Raw genomic sequence first — 19,364 nt, forward strand, 5'->3', positions numbered from 1 at the left:
TATTGGTTCAAACTTACACTTACGTCTGGTTTTAGTGCATGTTTAAACCAATCGTGATAACCATTAAGACATTAAACCTTATTTTATCTGATCCTTTTCACAATTTAATTGTAATTATTTAGGTCTTACTTTAATAATAACTTATTATTCCAATTAGGTGATCAAATGTCGACATACTGTAAGTCATGAACCTGAATTAGCTGACTCGATACATTCTATATATAGGTTGTCTTTATTTCTTACAATATTTCCTTGTCAGCAGAAACGTTTGCGTAACTTCAATGAAGACTACAGCATACCTGCTTAAACACAAACTTGACAAGTTGCTTACATAATCAACCTCAATTTAGTTACATTATTGTGTCGCATGTACTCATTATCAATTCATTACTATTATAATGCCTACTAAATTTATTATAAATGCATTATTATTGAAATTAAGACATATTAGTAAAGCAATTTATATAGTCAAAATTATCTTCTGAACCTTTACTAAATAATATAGCTATCTGAATACATTAATAACTGCCTTAATTCTCTATTTTCAATTTTTATTATTTTAAAACCTTGACGTAATTCTATCTTATTTTCAAAACCTGTGTGCTTATCTAATTTAATTAATAATAAGTGTTTCTAATTTTAGGAAAATTTAGTCTTTGCTGATGCCTATCTCTTAGTAGGTAGTTTCGTTCAGTATCTATAGTTTTGATTGAATCTACTTTATTTCTGATAGAGTTTCTATTTGTCAATTTACCTCTTAATAACTGTTCGTCACCTTCTCCTACTCCATCGGTCGGTAACGCACAGTTCCTCCATATTGTAGCACTTCCTCTCGCGCACCCCGGACTACCAACGGCATGTGGCATTCTTATAAATTGATCTTCACTTGCGCTGACTTTGCCGGTTGATCCACAATCGCTTCTCCTTGTTGAGTTTTCACTTGCGCGCCTCAGCCTACCCTCACTGGTCGTTCTCTCAGTCTGTGCCCCAGCTCCCCAAACAGCATCTTCACTGGTTCCAGCATCTTCTTCCATAGTAGGTTTTCCTTCTTCGCTCTTCTTTCTTCTAAAGGGATCTGTGAAAACAGTGTTCTCTAGTTTACTTAGGTATGCTCTAATATCATTCACTCCCGTAAGCTCATCAATTCTTCTATTTGTTATTTCTGATTTCTTCTGCCCACTTGATGAGTTACTATTCTTATTAGTCCTCTCTACGCTTCTAGACTTCCTGTTTCGTGATGCACTTCTTCTGTTTACGTGTGGTGTAGATGATGCTCTATTTCCACAAGTCTCTATTTCCTTATTTCTGTTCTTGTTACCGCAACTGAATAAATCCTCAATGTTTTTATTATTTAAGGACTCTACGTTAACTATGTTTCCGTTTATCTTCATTTTATCTTTTACTAAAGTTGCCCTAAATCCTTTCCCTCGAGCTTCTTTTAATATTGGAATTAACTTCTTTCGTTTCTCTCTAATTTCTTTTGCAAAGTCATTTTGTATGAATATATTTGTGCCTTTGAGTTGATGCGTATTGGCAATGATGTGTTCTTTGATAAAGTAACTGTTCAATTTCACAATAATTGGTCTTTTATTTCCCTTACCTACTCTATACGCGTTATTTATCGCACTTATGTCCAAGTTTAGACTGAAATACTTAGTTAATAATTCTAACACCACGTAACCAGTATCAATTCCTTTTTCATGATTGCACTCTTCAACACCATAAATTACAATGTTATTAATTCTACTATCATCTTCCCATTTTTTAACTATCGATTTTAACACCACCTGCTCTTGGATAACCTCCTTTAACTTCTTTTCCACTTCAGTGTACCTGTTTACTAATGTATCTATATCACTTGCTACTTTGTTTAGTAGAACACTTGCCTTTAGTCTGTCTTCTCTCGTTTCTTTCATATAGTCTATCCATTCTCTTTGAAACACTTCATCACTGAAGACTCTTCCTTCTGTATCTCCAGGACCAGGGTTTAACTCCACATTTCCAATAATCAGTAGAACTGATAAAACAGCCGCGGCCACAAATGTGTTGATTCTATCCGACACTATAGCATTTTCACCTTTTGAACATCTGCAACACTGCCCTGCATTGAAGCACCCGATTCGCGCCCTGTAAGAATTTAGGTCGTCGCCCATACCTTCTTCACACGCTAACCTACTTGCATATGCTGCTTACTACACAACCGTTCTCTATGACTGCACTTCGTGAACTGAGTATATCACTGTATATGAAGTATAAAAGTAAAGTATTTTGGTGCTGCAAGAAGTGGAGTACTATATTTTCCCAGAAATGCACGTTCTCAGCATTTCTAATTAAAAAAAGGAAAGAAAAGTGGTTTTGGACTGTCTTGTCTGTGTATAGCAATTTCTCCTAAACTTAGTCAGATTTTGTTCATATTCGATGTTCAAGTTATACAGGATTCATCTGCATGAATTATAATGATTTTAATGAGAAATTAATAGGTCTCGCTTAAAGTCAAAAGCACATAATGTCAATTTTTTGTGTAGAATAAATTGACAAATTGAATGTTATAGTGCATACCAAAGAAAACAATTATTTCTACACAGGAGGGAAGGATCTATCTTTCTAAACCTTAGTAGTCAATAGTTTCACATTTCCCTTTCGTTACCTCAGAACAACAGTGGGATATCTTGCAAAAATCATATTTTAAATAATGAGGATAAAAATTGCTATTGAACATCGAGTGCAATATGTAAACAAGCTAAAACAACAAGAAACTGACAAGCACCACTGATCTACAAAATGAAGCTAACTTAAAACTTAGTTTATCTCGAAACCACAGTTTGTCAAGATAACCCACTGTAGTTCTGATGTAACACCTTGTTATTAATAGTTTTATTTCTACAGAAGCAATTAGAAATACAAAGTTCTGTTTGAATGACACTATTGCTGAAAATGAAATGCAAGGAGTATGCTTGAATCTCATAAACTAGGTACTATTATCTTTCGAAATTCATACAGCTTTTAGATATTGATATTCATGAATAGAAGAACTTTAGAAGTCATTACATGTTTATTATACAAATAGCTATTACATGTGAATTTTGCAAACTTAATAGCATAATATACATAAACCATACACTTTATAAATAATTAGGTCAAGTATGATAGTACTTTTTGTGGTTATGAGGAATATCTTTTGTGTGTAATTTAAAAAACAAAAGTGTAGCTTCTTATATGAGTGCAAAGTAAATGATTTCGTACAAGAATGTCTTTTAAAATGTAGTTTAAGAAATGTAAAGAATAATATCATTCACAGCATGATAAAGGGATTAAATTGTTTCGAAATGCATGGAACTTATAATGAGAAAATATTATGTTATTTTTGTGACAATGTTTTTTTTATGTTTAATTGGTTTCTATAACCATTAATTGAGGATTAAAATACTTGATTTTCTCGGAATATATTTTTATAACAAATTGTAAAGTGTCTTATTACTTATTTCCATTAAGTATTTTAAAGGGTATTATATCATAGGTCACATTCATGAAGCCAATGAAAGATACAGACCTCCGTACATATGCACTACTTAAAGTTACGTGACTGTCACAATCATCATACAACGTTAGTTGGTTGGTTCACTGGCTGAGAAGAAACTGCCTACTGAAGGATGCACTGGAAGGAATGGTGAACGGGAGAAGAGTTTGGAGCAGAAGAAGATATCAGATGATAGACGACATTAAGATATGTGGATCATATGCGGAGGAACACAGAAAATAGGAAAGATTGGAGAATGCTGAGTTTGCAATGAAAGACCTGCTCATGGGGAGAGCACTTATATATGTATGTAATTGTCAAATGAAATCACCTGCCATTGGTATCTGCTTGTGCAGTAATAGTTCACAAATCTCAAGGTGGTACATTCAACAGCATAGTCGATGAATACCACAAGGCACATTCCCAGCAACTGCTCCATGTGGCACTGTTGAGAGTAATGAGTATCCAGAGACTTGTTATCGTCACATGATAATGATGAGATATTCTATCATGGATGAAGAGAACAACATCTATGACCAATTTACAAGACAAGTTTCGTAAACTTTCTCCCAATTGACTGATAATACTGTACGAAGTACTTACTGATTTTATTAGCAACTGAAAGGAATTGTCCATGTTGTCATTATATTGCCGAAGTTTACAAGCTTATTCTTCAATCCTGAATGACATAGTAACACCAGTATCAAACATCTTGCTGCTTTCAAAAACTTGGATGAAAATTGAAGAAGAGGTGGACGTTCAAAATTTAAACTGTTAATAGAAGCATTTGAAATGTGGATATGGAGAAGAATGGAATGTGTGAAGTGGACAGAGAGAGTAAGAAATGAAGCTGTGTTGGAAAGAGTGAGTGAAGAAAGAGTGGTACTGAAACTGATCAAGAAGAGGAAAAGGAATTGGTTGGGTCGCTGGCTGAGAAGAAACTGTCTACTGAAGGATGCACTGGAAGGAATGGTGAACGGGAGAAAAGTTCGGGGTAGAAGAAGGTATCAGATCATATGAGGAAATGAAAAGGAAGGCAGAAAATAGGAAAGATTGGAGAAAGCTGGATTTGCAGTGGAAGACCTGCCCTTGGGAAGAACACTAAATGAATGCACTTCAAATGTCAGAACCAGTGGAGTGACAGTATATCGAAATTCTGGATGAAAATTGAAAGTATTTGTTTATAAAGTTAACTGTGATACATGCAATATATAATCATCACAGGCTGTTGATGTCCATAAAACTGTGCTGGTTGCTATCCTGTCAGCTTCCTAGTTTTGACCTTGGAATTTGCTCTCCACTTCTTCATGCAACTCTGGTATGAAGTGATTTGCCAAATACTTTCTTGTGGATATGGTGTAGCTCGATTCAAGGTATTTAATCAGCTACTTGAAGCAACTGTCGTCAACAATAGTGAATGGCTAATTACCTATGCATGTCATATTATAAGTAACTTTCCTTGTGATTGCCTTTGATCAGCTTGTTTCCTGTGTCCAACAAATTAGCTAGTTGTGTTTAATTATTTTGTTATGTTTATAATATCCAGTACAATTTGGCTGAACTGGTAGAATTGATTAATCATGTTTTTAGATTACTTGTATTGTGAGATTTTCCACAAAGAATGTTTTTACACATCCTACAAATCCTCAGTGTCATATTTCGAACCCACTTCAAAATAATTACGTGCTTCACTCTTACTATCAAAAACTAGAACTCACTGATAGCTGTTAACTCCATCACTTCAAAACGAAAACTGCAGAAAGATTCTTCGAGCTTCAGGTGTTTATTTGAGAATTACTTTATTACAGTTATCTCAACCCTTTCAGAGTAACAAAGATACTTTAACAATAGCAGCTGCAGTTGTTTGGTGGACCAAGTCTTCTGTCCTTAATAGTAATATATTCTGCACCTTAATGGCTACATCTAATTTAAGAACCAGGTACAGAATACTTTTTTTTATCTAATGGCAGGCACTTGTCTTGCGTCATTTACTCAAGCTTCTCATCTAGTGTGCGATGCTCCAAAGCTTCTTCCTTCAAAGTTCTTTCAGCCTCTATGAAGGCATTGCCCTTGGTGTACCACAGGAGATGAGCTATGTAACACCGTATAAAGATGATGATTAATAATGAAGCAATAGTGGAATGCTAGTAGGAGAAATGGGAGTATCTGTGAAAATAATAACGCAATGGTGGAATGCCAGTAGGAGAAATGGGAGTATCTGTGAAAATAATGAAGCAATGGTGGAATGCCAGTAGGAGACATGGGAGTATCTGTGAAAATAATGAAGCAATGGTGGAATGCCAGTAAGAGAAATAGGAGTATCTGTGAAAATAATGAAGCAATGGTGGAATGCCAGTAGGAGAAATGGGAGTATCTGTGAAAATAATGAAGCAATGGTGGAATGCCAGTAGGAGAAATGGGAGTATCTGTGAAAATAATAAAGCAATTGTGGAATGCCAGTAGGAGAAATGGGAGAATCTGTGAAAATAATGAAGCAATGGTGGAATGCCAGTAAGAGAAATAGGAGTATCTGTGAAAATAATGAAGCAATGGTGGAATGCCTTTAGGAGAAATGGGAGTATCTGTGAAAATAATGAAGCAATGGTGGAATGCCAGTAGGAGAAATGAGAGTATCTGTACAAATAATAAAGCAATGGTGGAATGCCGGTAGGATAAATGGGAGTATCTGTGAAAATAATGAAGCACTGGTGGAATGCCAGTAGGAGATGGGAGTATCTGTGAAAATAATGAAGCAATGGTGGAATGCCAGTAGGACAAATGGGAGTATCTGTGAAAATAATGAAGCAATGGTGGAATGCCAGTAGGAGAAATGGGTGTATCTGTGAAAATAATGAAGCAATGGTGGAATGCCAGTAGGAGAAATGGGAGTATCTGTGAAAATAATGAAGCAATGGTGGAATGCGAGTAGGAGAAATGGAAGTATCTGTGAAAATAATGAAGCAATGGTGGAATGCCAGTAGGAGAAATGGGAGTATCTGTGAAAATAATGAAGCATTGGTGGAATGCCAGTAGGAGAAATGGGAGTATCTGTGAAAATAATGAAGCAATGGTGGAATGCCAGTAAGAGAAATAGGAGTATCTGTGAAAATAATGAAGCAATGGTGGAATGCCTTTAGGAGAAATGGGAGTATCTGTGAAAATAATGAAGCAATGGTGGAATGCCAGTAGGAGAAATGAGAGTATCTGTACAAATAATAAAGCAATGGTGGAATGCTGGTAGGATAAATGGGAGTATCTGTGAAAATAATGAAGCACTGGTGGAATGCCAGTAGGAGATGGGAGTATCTGTGAAAATAATGAAGCAATGGTGAAATGCCAGTAGGAGAAATGGGAGTATCTGTGAAAATAATGAAGCAATGGTGGAATGCCAGTAGGAGAAATGGGTGTATCTGTGAAAATAATGAAGCAATGGTGGAATGCCAGTAGGAGAAATGGGAGTATCTGTGAAAATAATGAAGCAATGGTGGAATGCGAGTAGGAGAAATGGAAGTATCTGTGAAAATAATGAAGCAATGGTGGAATGCCAGTAGGAGAAATAGGAGTATCTGTGAAAATAATGAAGCAATGGTGGAATGCCAGTAGTAGAAATGGGAGTATCTGTGAAAATAATAAAGCAATGGTGGAATGCTAGTAGGAGAAATGAGAATATCTGTGAAAATAATGAGGCAATGGTGGAATGCCAGTAGGCGAAATGGGAGTATCTGTGAAAATAATGAAGCAATGGTGGAATGCGAGTAGGAGTAATGGGAGTATCTGTGAAAATAATGAAGCATTGGTGGAATGCCAGTGGGAGAAATGGGAGTATCTGTGAAAATAATGAAGCAATGGTGGAATGCCAGTAGGAGAAATGGCAGTATCTGTGAAAATAATGAAGCAATGGTGGAATGCCAGTAGGAGAAATGGGAGTATCTGTGAAAATAATAAAGCAGTGGTGGAATGCCGGTAGGATAAATGGGAGTATCTGTGAAAATAATGAAGCACTGGTGGAATGCCAGTATGGGAAATGGGAGTATCTGTGAAAATAATGAAGCAATGGTGAAATGACAGTAGGAGAAATGGGAGTATCTGTGAAAATAATGAAGCAATGGTGGAATGCCAGTATGGGAAATGGGAGTATCTGTGAAAATAATGAAGCAATGGTGGAATGCCAGTAGGAGAAATGGCAGTATCTGTGAAAATAATGAAGCAATGGTGGAATGCCAGTAGGAGAAATGGGAGTATCTGTGAAAATAATAAAGCAGTGGTGGAATGCCGGTAGGATAAATGGGAGTATCTGTGAAAATAATGAAGCACTGGTGGAATGCCAGTATGGGAAATGGGAGTATCTGTGAAAATAATGAAGCAATGGTGAAATGACAGTAGGAGAAATGGGAGTATCTGTGAAAATAATGAAGCAATGGTGGAATGCCAGTATGGGAAATGGGAGTATCTGTGAAAATAATGAAGCAATGGTGGAATGCCAGTAGGAGAAATGGGAGTATCTGTGAAAATAATAAAGCAATGGTGGAATGCCAGTAGGAGAAATGGGAGTATCTGTGAAAATAATAAAGCAATGGTGGAATGCCAGTAGGAGAAATGAGAATATCTGTGAAAATAATGAAGCAATGGTGGAATGCCAGTAGGAGAAATGGGAGTATCTGTGAAAATAATGAAGCAATGGTGGAATGCCAGTAGGAGAAATGGGAGTATCTGTGAAAATAATGAAGCAATGGTGGAATGCCAGTAGGAGAAATGGGAGTATCTGTGAAAATAATAAAGCAATGGTGAAATGCCAATAGGAGAAATGGGAGTATCTGAGAAAATAATGAAGCAATGGTGGAATGCCAGTAGGAGAAATGGGAGTATCTGTGAAAATAATAAAGCAATGGTGGAATGCCAGTAGGAGAAATGGGAGTATCTGTGAAAATAATGAAGCAATAGTGGAATGCCAGTAGGAGAAATGGGAGTATCTGTGAAAATAATAAAGCAATGGTGGAATGCCAGTAGGAGAAATGGGAGTATCTGTGAAAATGATGAAGCAATGGTGGAATGCGAGTAGGAGTAATGGGAGTATCTGTGAAAATAATGAAGCATTGGTGGAATGCCAGTAGGAGAAATGGGAGTATCTGTGAAAATAATGAAGCAATGGTGGAATGCCAGTAGGAGAAATGGGAGTATCTGTGAAAATAATAAAGCAATGGTGGAATGCCAGTAGGAGAAATGGGAGTATCTGTGAAAATAATAAAGCAATGGTGGAATGCCAGTAGGAGAAATGGGAGTATCTGTGAAAATAATGAAGCAATGGTGGAATGCCAGTAGGAGAAATGGGAGTATCTGTGAAAATAATTAAGCAATGGTGGAATGCCAGTATGGGAAATGGGAGTATCTGTGAAAATAATGAAGCAATGGTGGAATGCCAGGAGGAGGAATGAGGGTATCTGTAAAAATCTATCACCAAACACCATCTTTGGCCACCATAAATTTCAGTTGGACCCATTGGAATTCGAACCCGGGTTACCAGTGTGAAAAGCCAGTGCTGTAGCCATTCGGCTAACAGTGCACCTGGTAAGGAATACATTGATTTAAATAAATTATTTTTCTGCAGAATATTGGACCTGCCAATTTTAATTAGACATTTTGAATTCATTCACACATCTTATACCTACCTCACTGAATAGTGGCAAAAATAAACCTTGGTTTGATTTAGCAGGGATGATGTTTATTTTACAATCTACTGTTATAAAATATTTTTGAATGATGGAAATGATACCTTATTTATGTAAGACACAGAACAGAGATGGATCTGCCGCATGAAAGTATCGAAAAACTGTTGAGTCATTTTTCCAAAAGTACCAATTGATCTTGATATCCCAAGTATTGAGGTTTTGAAAGTGTCGAGGACTCAACTATTGTAAAAATATAAAACTGAAAGAAAAAAAATAGATACTTCAAAGAGTGTGTTACAAAAATGGTACTTTTTTATGTCTTTATTCAGTTCCTTATCCATGTTGTGAATGAAAATACTGTGTATATTTTATTTTCTTAAACTGTTATTCAAAATATATACAAGCTGCAAGCTGGAAGGTCGCAGGTTCAATTCCTGATAGGTTAATGGATTTTTTTCCATTAATATAATCTTTCCGGACTCACTGTGGGCCCAGAGTTCACTTAGCTTCAAACAGAAATGAGTACCAGATGTATTTCCTTGGGAATAAAGATGGCAAGCATGTAGAACTGACATCCCTACTGTTACTAATGCCAGTTGTTTGTAAAGGTCGAAGCCTTAAACTCCTACTACTCTGTGAGCCTCCATGACTTGTAATAGAGATAATTAAAGAATTCAAAGCTGTATAAAAAGCAGCCTTTATAATAGTAAATGTAATACATTTGATAGTTACGCATTGTATGTTTTAAGTAGATATGTGTAATTAATCTTGTACAGATTTACATAAAATAGCTATTCAAGTATGCATAAGACTAGGATACAAATCCTTGAATAAAGAGACAGTTTAGCTAACTGGGTAATTGTGGCCTGAGAGATTTTGGAACATGAAAACTTCACAACGAATAGTAGAATTAATTCTGTTATAGTAATTCTTCTTGGGAAAGAGTTTGTTTTAATTGATACTCACTGTTCCTTCTCATTTACTGGTTTATTATTCAGGGTGATTCACGAGGAAAGGTAAAAAATTTGGGATGTGAATTCTGAAGTCATTCTGAGTCAAAAAGTTCATATGAATATAAGTTCGTTTTCGAACGGTTACGAAGATATGGCTCTTTGATTTCACAAAAACTTGTGGGATTCCATTGTACTAACTCACATTTAGAGACAGATAAAGGACAAATTTAAAGTTTGTATTCACATATGCATACATACTTAATATTCTAGATGTCGGAGTCGATGTTTTCGCATATTTTCAAAGGTATCTTCTTCTGCTTCAATGCAGTGTTGCGTTTGGGCATGAATCGCGCTCATCGCTCAGGAGAATTGTACATGGCTGTTCTTCGTGGCGCGCAGCATCCAAAATACGATCGATTAGCACCTCTCTCGTTTTCACCTTCCTTTGGTATACCAAGTCTTACATCCAACCCCATAGACAGTAAATACTCTTCGATATGGTACCCTTCTGTTCGGAAAGCATCGTTCATATTCAGCGACGGCACGCAAGGAACTTCCATCGCACAAACCATGAACATACACAATATCGGCATATTCTGAAGTCGAAAATTTATAAGGCATCTTGAAAAACACAACTTAACACTTCCGATAACTGTACCTGTACTACTGTACTGTAAGTAGCTGACTGACCTGCTGTGAACTGATAAGTGATAGTGTAGCCTATTTGTGTTATGCGCGGGATCTGTGTCATTACATCAGATAAGGGCAGGCGATTGGACATTTGTAATTCCCCATCACCCGGTTTGTGAAGTGAATGAACTTATCCACGTCGCTCACAATGCAGATACTAATGTTACGTCATTCATTGCCACTCGTGACCTTATCTCATATCTCACGTCAGCAGCATGTGGTAATGTCTGATTCACATTGGGATGAGACGTTTTACCAAAAAAATGCATCTAGCTCCGCCATCGTTCGAAAACGGACCTATATTCATATGAACTTTTTGACTCAGAATGACTTCAGAATTCACATCCCAAATATTTTACCTTTCCTCATGAATCACCCTGTATATATTACAAAAAATCATTTAAAATTTTTATTTTATTAGTACTAACCCACATTTCGTGTTTTTTATGTGAAAGATTCAACCATGTTTTATTAAAAACTATTACATTCATGTGTATCATTCATTCATTCATTCCTGAATAAATTGACTTGTAGGTATTGAATATGAACAAAATCCGCCCAATAGTTGAAGCAAAATCACTGTAGACTCATGCCCAAAATAATTCATATTATAACTGGATTGCTGAAGACGTGTATTACTGAAAAAAATCTCGAGATCGATATTTTGCAGCATCATGGAACTTTCTATTTATATTTCATGTAAGAGTGATTCGGAAAGTTAGTTCTGGTCTCATCTGTCACATGCAGAAGTAGCTGTATCAGCGTCATCTTTGTTCCACTTTGTAGCTTGGTTCAGTACACTCCTGGCAGTGTCATTGTGAGATTGCATTCGACCATTTCTCTTATCGGAATACGTGTTTAAAATGTGTGCAGTAATTGAAGCGTCCACCAAGTGTGAGATATGTGCAGTAATATGGTTTCTGTGGGTAAAACAATTAATGCCAGCTGGAATTCATCGTAAGATTACTGCACTGTATGGGAACATTATGAGTGACAGTATTGTTCGATATTTGTGTTATGAATTCTGAGATGGACACACTAACATCCATGATGAAGAATGGAGTGGTCGACCATCTGTTGTGAGTGATGAACTTGTTGCAAAAGTGGATGATGTGCAAACTCGCCGTTTCACAATTTTGGAACTCTCTGAGCATTTTTCTCAAATCAGTCGGACTGTTCTGTACAAAGTCGTGACACAAAGGTTAGGCTACCATAAGTTTCGTGCTCGGTGATTACCAAAAGTTCTGTCTGAAGCCCAAAAAACCACGAGGATGGGGCCAAGACTGACATTCCTTCAGCGCTACAAGAATGAAGGTGATAGGTTTCTCGACCAGATTGTCACAGGAGTTGAGACGTGGGTTCGGTATGTGAACATCGAAACAAAATGACAGCCAATGGTGAGGGATCACACTAACTTCCCCATGAAACCACAAAAATGCCTCCAAACATTTTCAACCAAGAAGCTCATGGCAACTGTCTTTTGGGACAAGAAAGGTGTATTGTTGGTGGATTTCATGGAACGCGCCACAACAATAAACTCTGGCTTATATTGTCAGACACTAACCAAACATAAGAGAGCAATTCAGAACAAATGACGTGGCATGTTGAGTTCTGGGGTTGGTTGGTTCTGAAAAAAAATTACCGAAACTAACTTTTCGAACCATCCTTGTGCAATGAAAAAGCAAAATCCGTGAAAACTTATACTAAACAGTTACCTAGTGTAGTTGTTTCAGGATCATCTGCAGTCAACCATTGTCATCATTGATTTCATAAACACTGTTTAGTTATGTAAGCCAGTGTGAGAAGTTACTTGTGAAAATTTCTAAATCCACCCTTGCAACTCATGATGGATTTTATTATAGCCCTATTGTAACATTATCAACACTGCAAACTGAGGGACATGACAGAAACAGCATTAGTCATAAAGGGCTGGTAATTTGGGATGCTAACACACAATAGCAGGCAGACAATATTTTTAGATCACCTATCTGGATCAGAGAAAATTGTAAGAATTTTGATGTTAAATGCTTGGTGAAAACTGTTTGTCTGTATAAAAGCAAACTATAGTAATTTTAATCAGAATTGTTACCAAATGCTGAGAAAGACTTTAAATTATATTTATGCTCGACCATGCCAAAATGTAGTAATTATACACATGGTAGTAGCCCTTTAATGCACCTCATTAAAGTACACCTATTCATTATAGTTCAGTTGTTCAGCCAATGAGAAATCACCATTGTACCATTATAAAACCACAAGTATCGATTATTCTCGGATATGTAATCAAAAGACAATTACCGAAACGTCACGGAGGCTAGAAATCCAATACTGTCGCAGAAGGTTATGTTCTGTTACTATAATAATTAGCGTTAATTGTAAATAATATTCAAATAAATTCAATTTGTCATTTCATTTTTCAATTCTAAATCAATTTCCAGGTTATATCAATATTAATGTTCATGTTATTCTCAATATTATATCAAGGTCAATGACATTCGTCCCTCGGAAAAAATCAATACTTTCGCGTCTGCGCACATCTCACAATTTAGAAGGTCAGTTCCGCTCTTCACTTAGATAACCATAACATGAATACTTATGAATGATTTCAAGTTAGAAATATGGTCGAGCATAAAAAGTCGTATGAAACTTGCCTATAATAGTAATTAAGATGCTCGTATGAAAATTATGAAACTCGCTTGTGCTCGTTTCATAAACAGACATACTCGCGTCTTAATTACTACCATTATAGGCTTGTTGCATAATGTACTATTAATTTTGTACACTTCATATGTTAAGAATTTTATTAATTTTTGTTAATAGTTTTGCCCATTCGCACTTTGTCATAGGAGGCACCACCATGTATACTTACTTAGTTGTGTGTGAATTTCAGTAAATATAAAAATTACTGAACAGTAAAAAATAATAAAACAAAAACACAAAAGTTGGAAGACATCAATCTAGAAACTCATACATAGGCTTACTAGTCTGTGATGTGAGTCACTTGGTTAAATTTTTCTGATGGAATGCAAGCTACAATTAATGCACGGTCAAAAACTGTAACAATGGCACTACTGTATTTTAAAAAGCTTTTTTTTTTTTTTTTTTTACCTCATAACGTAGATATGGTGGAATGATACTAATGTGGGAAGTTAGCTATAGAATCCAAGAATTTAGTCATAAAGTTATTTGGAAATATTTCTTTCTTTCAGCTTCCTCAATTAAGGGCTGCCAAAAAGACAAAGCATACTAAAGGCTCATACATGATTTCAGTAACATCAGACATGTTCATGGATCACAGAATAGTACCAATGATAATTCCTTATTGAAATGTAAATTAATATTTGTTTTGGTTTTAAAATCTGAATGTCTCTTACATAATGTATTTCGAGATACGGCCATTTCTGATGGGTATTGCAGGTTTGTATGGCGAAGTTTATAGAACTGGAATATAAAACCCGCCATAAAAACAGTACTACTAGTAATACTGGTCAAAAACAACATGTTGCAAAACATGTGCTGTGTCGATTTAATGTCTAAACCACTTGCAAAACGTAGAAATATTTTGCTTATTAACAGTATTTCTAGGTGTAACTTAATTTTTTTATGAAGCAGTCTGTTATTAAACATCAGCGGCCTTTTGTTTCTTTTATAATGTGTGTCTGAAATTCATTGGCAGTTGTATATTATACAAATGAAATAATCTGAACATTTATTTAAATATATTTTTCATTTTTGGGTTGCATTTTAGAATGTATCTTGATCTGTCTTCTCTGTGGTCTATAAGTTTGAAATAATATTTTGCTAAATACTTATAAAATTATACCTTATTAAATGTAGAAATTTGTTTATGACTTGTATTTATTATATGTGTTTTATCTGTTTCTTTGCATATAATAATTGCATAACATTTCAGAACGAGAGAAGGGTAAGACTGTTGAAGTTGGCCGAGCATATTTTGAAACAGAAAGAAAACATTTTACCATCTTAGATGCCCCTGGGCACAAGAGCTTTGTGCCCAATATGATAGGTGGTGCAGCACAAGCAGACCTGGCTGTACTGGTAAGAATATTTGTACTTTATGTTATTGTTGCTATCATTGAGGGTGATATTTAATGTCAAGTGAACTAATTTACAATTAAGTACTTAACCTTACAGAAGAGCTAAGCTCCAAATTGGAAAGAAAAAAAAAAAAAAAAAAGAAAAGAAAAGAAAAAAAGATTTTATCCCCAAAAAGGCCAAAACATGCAAATATGCGCAGAAAAGTACACATATTTGGAAGCGGAAAGTAATGAAATGGATAAGTACTAAGTTTGAGTTATGTCCTGTGTTCCTATAAAAACATGCATTTGCATGGAATTCTCGTCTCTAATGATTACAAATGCGAGTCTGATGCAGTCTGGAAGGCTGGGAGAGAAGTTGGCTGCACGTCCATTGAACTGAAGATCAGAGAACTTAAGAAATAAGTCTGATGACAGATCGTAATGTGACTGAAATATGATTAGTTTTTTTTTTTTTTTTTTTTTTCCATTATGCATATGAATAATTATTAAGTTGTGGTAACTAAAAAGTAACTAATTTTTGTTTTATATTTTCGGTAGACACCCTGACTAATCAACAAGGTTTTTATAACATGCATAGGAATAACTAATTTTTATAATTTATATGTACTGATGACAGATATGACACTGAAAAAGTTCCATAATTTTTTTTTCAAAAACGTGTATTTTATAGCCAGTGAATAATATAAAAATGTGTTAAACTTATCTACATTATACCCCAGTTCCTTTCTTTAATGTGGCTGTTACAATTATGTATCATTTCCGATCATTTAAAATACATAATCAGTTTTACGGACTAGATGAGTGCTACCTCCAAGATGGTTTATTGTTTTATATAGGGCATACGGCATATGGGAACCTACATTTTTTTAATGAATTGTGTGGGAAAGAGAAAATAATTTAGGTGCCTAAGTTTTATACACGGAGATCTATATAATTTGTTTTTACTTAATGTAGTCTATACATTTTATTTGCAATAAAGAACATCCGTATGATGAATCTTTTAATAAAATTACATTACAATGCCCTCAACCAAAGATCCATCTTCTGACAGCTCCGTAATGCCTATTTTTGAACTCCCACTCCCCAGATCTCTCAACCATTAGGAACTGGATTTGTCATTTGCCACAGTGTTGCCACATAGACCTACTGTCTAATGCTCAACTCATAAGGTATTTCAGTAATGCGATGATATGAAGGCTGCAGAAGACAGTATCAGTTACAAACACAAAATCTCTTCAATACTGAGAATAGGAAAATTATTGAAAAGCATTTACTTTTTTTGCATAGGACTGAAATATTTCCAGACCTGTATAGGAAGTCTTCTGCAAAGAACAGCAAAATGTCTACAATGTCACGAATGTCATTGCTTCCTCTTCCCAATATATCTTATTTGATGTTCATAAGTGTAAATGGTCTACCTCTACAGCACTGGAATCCAGAATCATATATAAAAGACTGGTTGCAAAAGCACAGAAGTGCTGCTGATACAATCTCTAGAATTTATCAAGACAAGTGTGCCTCTTCTGTGAAAGTATCATGAGATTTTCTTTAAATCAAATTTGTTTTACATTCAATTTAAAGGAAAAACAAAACAATTTCGTTACTTCTTGAAAATAAAACCATCCATTAAATGATTGTCAGAGCAGTAGAGAGAGGAGATTAAAATATGTTTCAAGGAAAAAAAGTAAGTGTGGGACATATGGCCAAGAAAAAAATTACCATGACATCACTGTTATGTGGATGTACTTGGGAGGCAGAGGATCTACTGATCTACTGATCACCGATAGTAAGAAAGGAAATACAGTTGTTATTATCTTTTGAGACAAGAAATAAACATTTTAGCAGTTAGTATTGGTTTGGAAAGCTCGTGTGTGGTACTATTATTTTTCAGAAATGTAATAAAGTTATTCTAGAAATCTTCTCACTATTTGTGAACTGCCACAAAGGACAAAGAGTGCTTTAAGCATATAAGTATAATTACTAGTTCATTGGATCACAAATATCATTCTTGTAAAATCTCTCCAAATAGTTTTTGTTGTGGAATAATTCTTCTCAGGTTCTCAGCCAAGTGAGTGAAGAAAATTTCAGAGCTAGTCATCGAAAGCTTGGGAGTAACTATCCAATTCATGTGACTGAAAATCCGAGAAGAATTATTCCATATCCAACGCCAGGAAAGCCTCAAGTTTTTGTTGTGTTTATTGTCACTACTCTGAAATCACAATACTGATCAATTACAGATAATGTAAGAAAGCTGTATTATTTTTACTTTGGTTGTAAAGTGAATGAATAGGATAAAGTTAGTTGCTACATGTGTTATGTAACATGTTATTTGAAGTTAACAGTTAGGTTGAAGGGTAAAAACAATGATATGCCTTTTGCTATTCTAGTAATTTAGTGAGAACATTCCAATCATCAGAAAGACTGTTATTTCTGCATAACTAAAACAGAAGGATTTTCAAGGAAAACTAGAGATAAATTGTATATCCTAACCTTCCTTCAGCCATAGGACCTCTGTCACATTTACCTGAACTTCTTATCCCAGTCCCTCCACCTAGTGTGAAGATTCAATCATTCCAGAGGAATAAGGGTCGTTAGAATTCTTAACATCTGCTGATCTCATATTTATTCCCAAATATGATAATAAGCCACTTCTGATATGGCAATGAGAATTTAATGACTTAATTAAGGATTTATGTCTTTTCAAGTAACAAGCAGAACTATTAGCTTCCAGATTGAAATATTACTAACAAAATTTACTACGATTTTGGTGTTCAGGAAACAAAACGATAAACTGAACACATTGATGGATGAATTAGGTATTTAATATAATCTAGAAGAATGGAGGCTTTATCAGTGATTATGAGTAATCATGCAATTCTTAAGATGTCATGAGAATGGGTATGTTAATAAACTGAATGAAAGATGTCTTTCCTTGATAGTTCACAGACTATTCATTAATTCATTAAAAATGACTTTAAAAGTAGTTTTATTGTACAAGGTGAATATGAAACCTTTCATTCCAGTGCTCATTTAGTATTTATTTAATTATTTATTTATTCATTCATTTCTTAATTAATTCATTTAACCTTGTAGAAATAAGGTCTTCTCTTCCCTTCTACCATTATTAAAATTAATATATTATATTTATATTATGCTCATCTAGGTGGGTACACACTTATCTAGCAAAACTGCTTTAAGCAAAAACCTTTTTGCTTAAACATATTTTTTCAATGATTAATAATAGGAATGTCACACAGCACGATTACAAAAATGTTGCATGTTTAAGCAAGTTTAAACATGATAGAGCAAAGTGTAAAAACAATGTATAGCACGATTAAGCAAATTTAAGCATGATTGAGCAAAAAGCAAAAATTCTGTACAGTACAATACAGCAAGTTTGAGGAGAGCTGGGACTGCTTGTAGCACAAACACTGACCATTGTTTAAAGGCAAAACATTTTGTTGTGGGCATGCACTTGCAATATGCAGGTGTCCCTATCGACATTGTTTGCTATGGTGTGAGATTATTACAGCAGGTATAGCAATGTCTTGGGTAAACGAGAAAATATTTGTGACTATGGAAATTAATGCTGAAAAATTAATTTTCCTAGTGGAACAGAGACCTTCAATTTACAATTAGACCTATATATTTAAGAATCACCATAATAAGGATTTTGAACAGTTGTGGCAAGAAGTAGCAAATGAAATATATAATACTGCAAGTAATTAAATGACTATTTTATTATTTATCCAAGGAGCCTAGCTGATATACAGTTTTTCTGAAGTTCTTTTCATGGAAGTATATAAATCCATTACATTTTACAAGTAATTATAAATACCTACTTTTGTTTAAAGAAGTCCTATCAGTTATTTGCACTATACTGTAGATCAGAGATCTGCATGGGCCGAAATTCTTATGCCCAGCCCAGCCCAATCTGAACTAAAGACCCGAGACTGGCTTATAATTATCACCCAAGTCTGATCTGAAACCTGTGATTAGCTTATAATTATTACCCGAGTCCAATCGGAAACCCGAGATTACCTTAGACAAATACGGAGAAGTACAGCATTAATACACTGGGCGTAGAAACAAAATGAGCTACTTAAACTTATTTATTTTCCTACTGTCAGCAGACTGGCAGGTAAAGCAGAGTTTGAAGACCATAGGGGTCAGGTACAGCTGATAGAAATTATCACTCCAGTAGGAGCATGAGACAAAATAATCTCCCAGGTAAAATAAATAATTAATGCTCTGTGTCTATGACAGTAGAGTTGAGGCAAATGCCATTACAAATATGAAGTTGAACTAAACAATAACTTACTGTACTGGTTTACTGTTCTGGATGGGTGCCATGTGGACATCTAATCGTGCATGCATTAAAACCTTCGTATTAATTTTTTAATTACTACATAATTCGCGAAAATAAAATTTTGTTTCTTTAAGGCTCGACCTGGCCCGAACCCAATGAGCAAAAGTG

The 19,364-nt window shown here is 35.1% G+C and overlaps 1 protein-coding gene across 2 annotated transcripts in view; it reads left to right on the forward strand.

The window, feature by feature from the left end:
* Window positions 1-19,364, forward strand: part of eRF3 (eukaryotic translation release factor 3) — an 87,544-nt gene that overhangs the window by 17,724 nt on the left and 50,456 nt on the right. For both annotated transcript variants that reach the window (XM_069841368.1, XM_069841369.1), the window contains exon 5: window positions 14,740-14,885. In XM_069841368.1, coding sequence (XP_069697469.1) covers window positions 14,740-14,885 — 146 coding nt within the window. The remainder of the gene's footprint in view (window positions 1-14,739; window positions 14,886-19,364) is intronic.

Source organism: Periplaneta americana, chromosome 12, assembly GCF_040183065.1.
Source record: "Periplaneta americana isolate PAMFEO1 chromosome 12, P.americana_PAMFEO1_priV1, whole genome shotgun sequence".
Classification (NCBI taxonomy): domain Eukaryota; kingdom Metazoa; phylum Arthropoda; class Insecta; order Blattodea; family Blattidae; genus Periplaneta; species Periplaneta americana.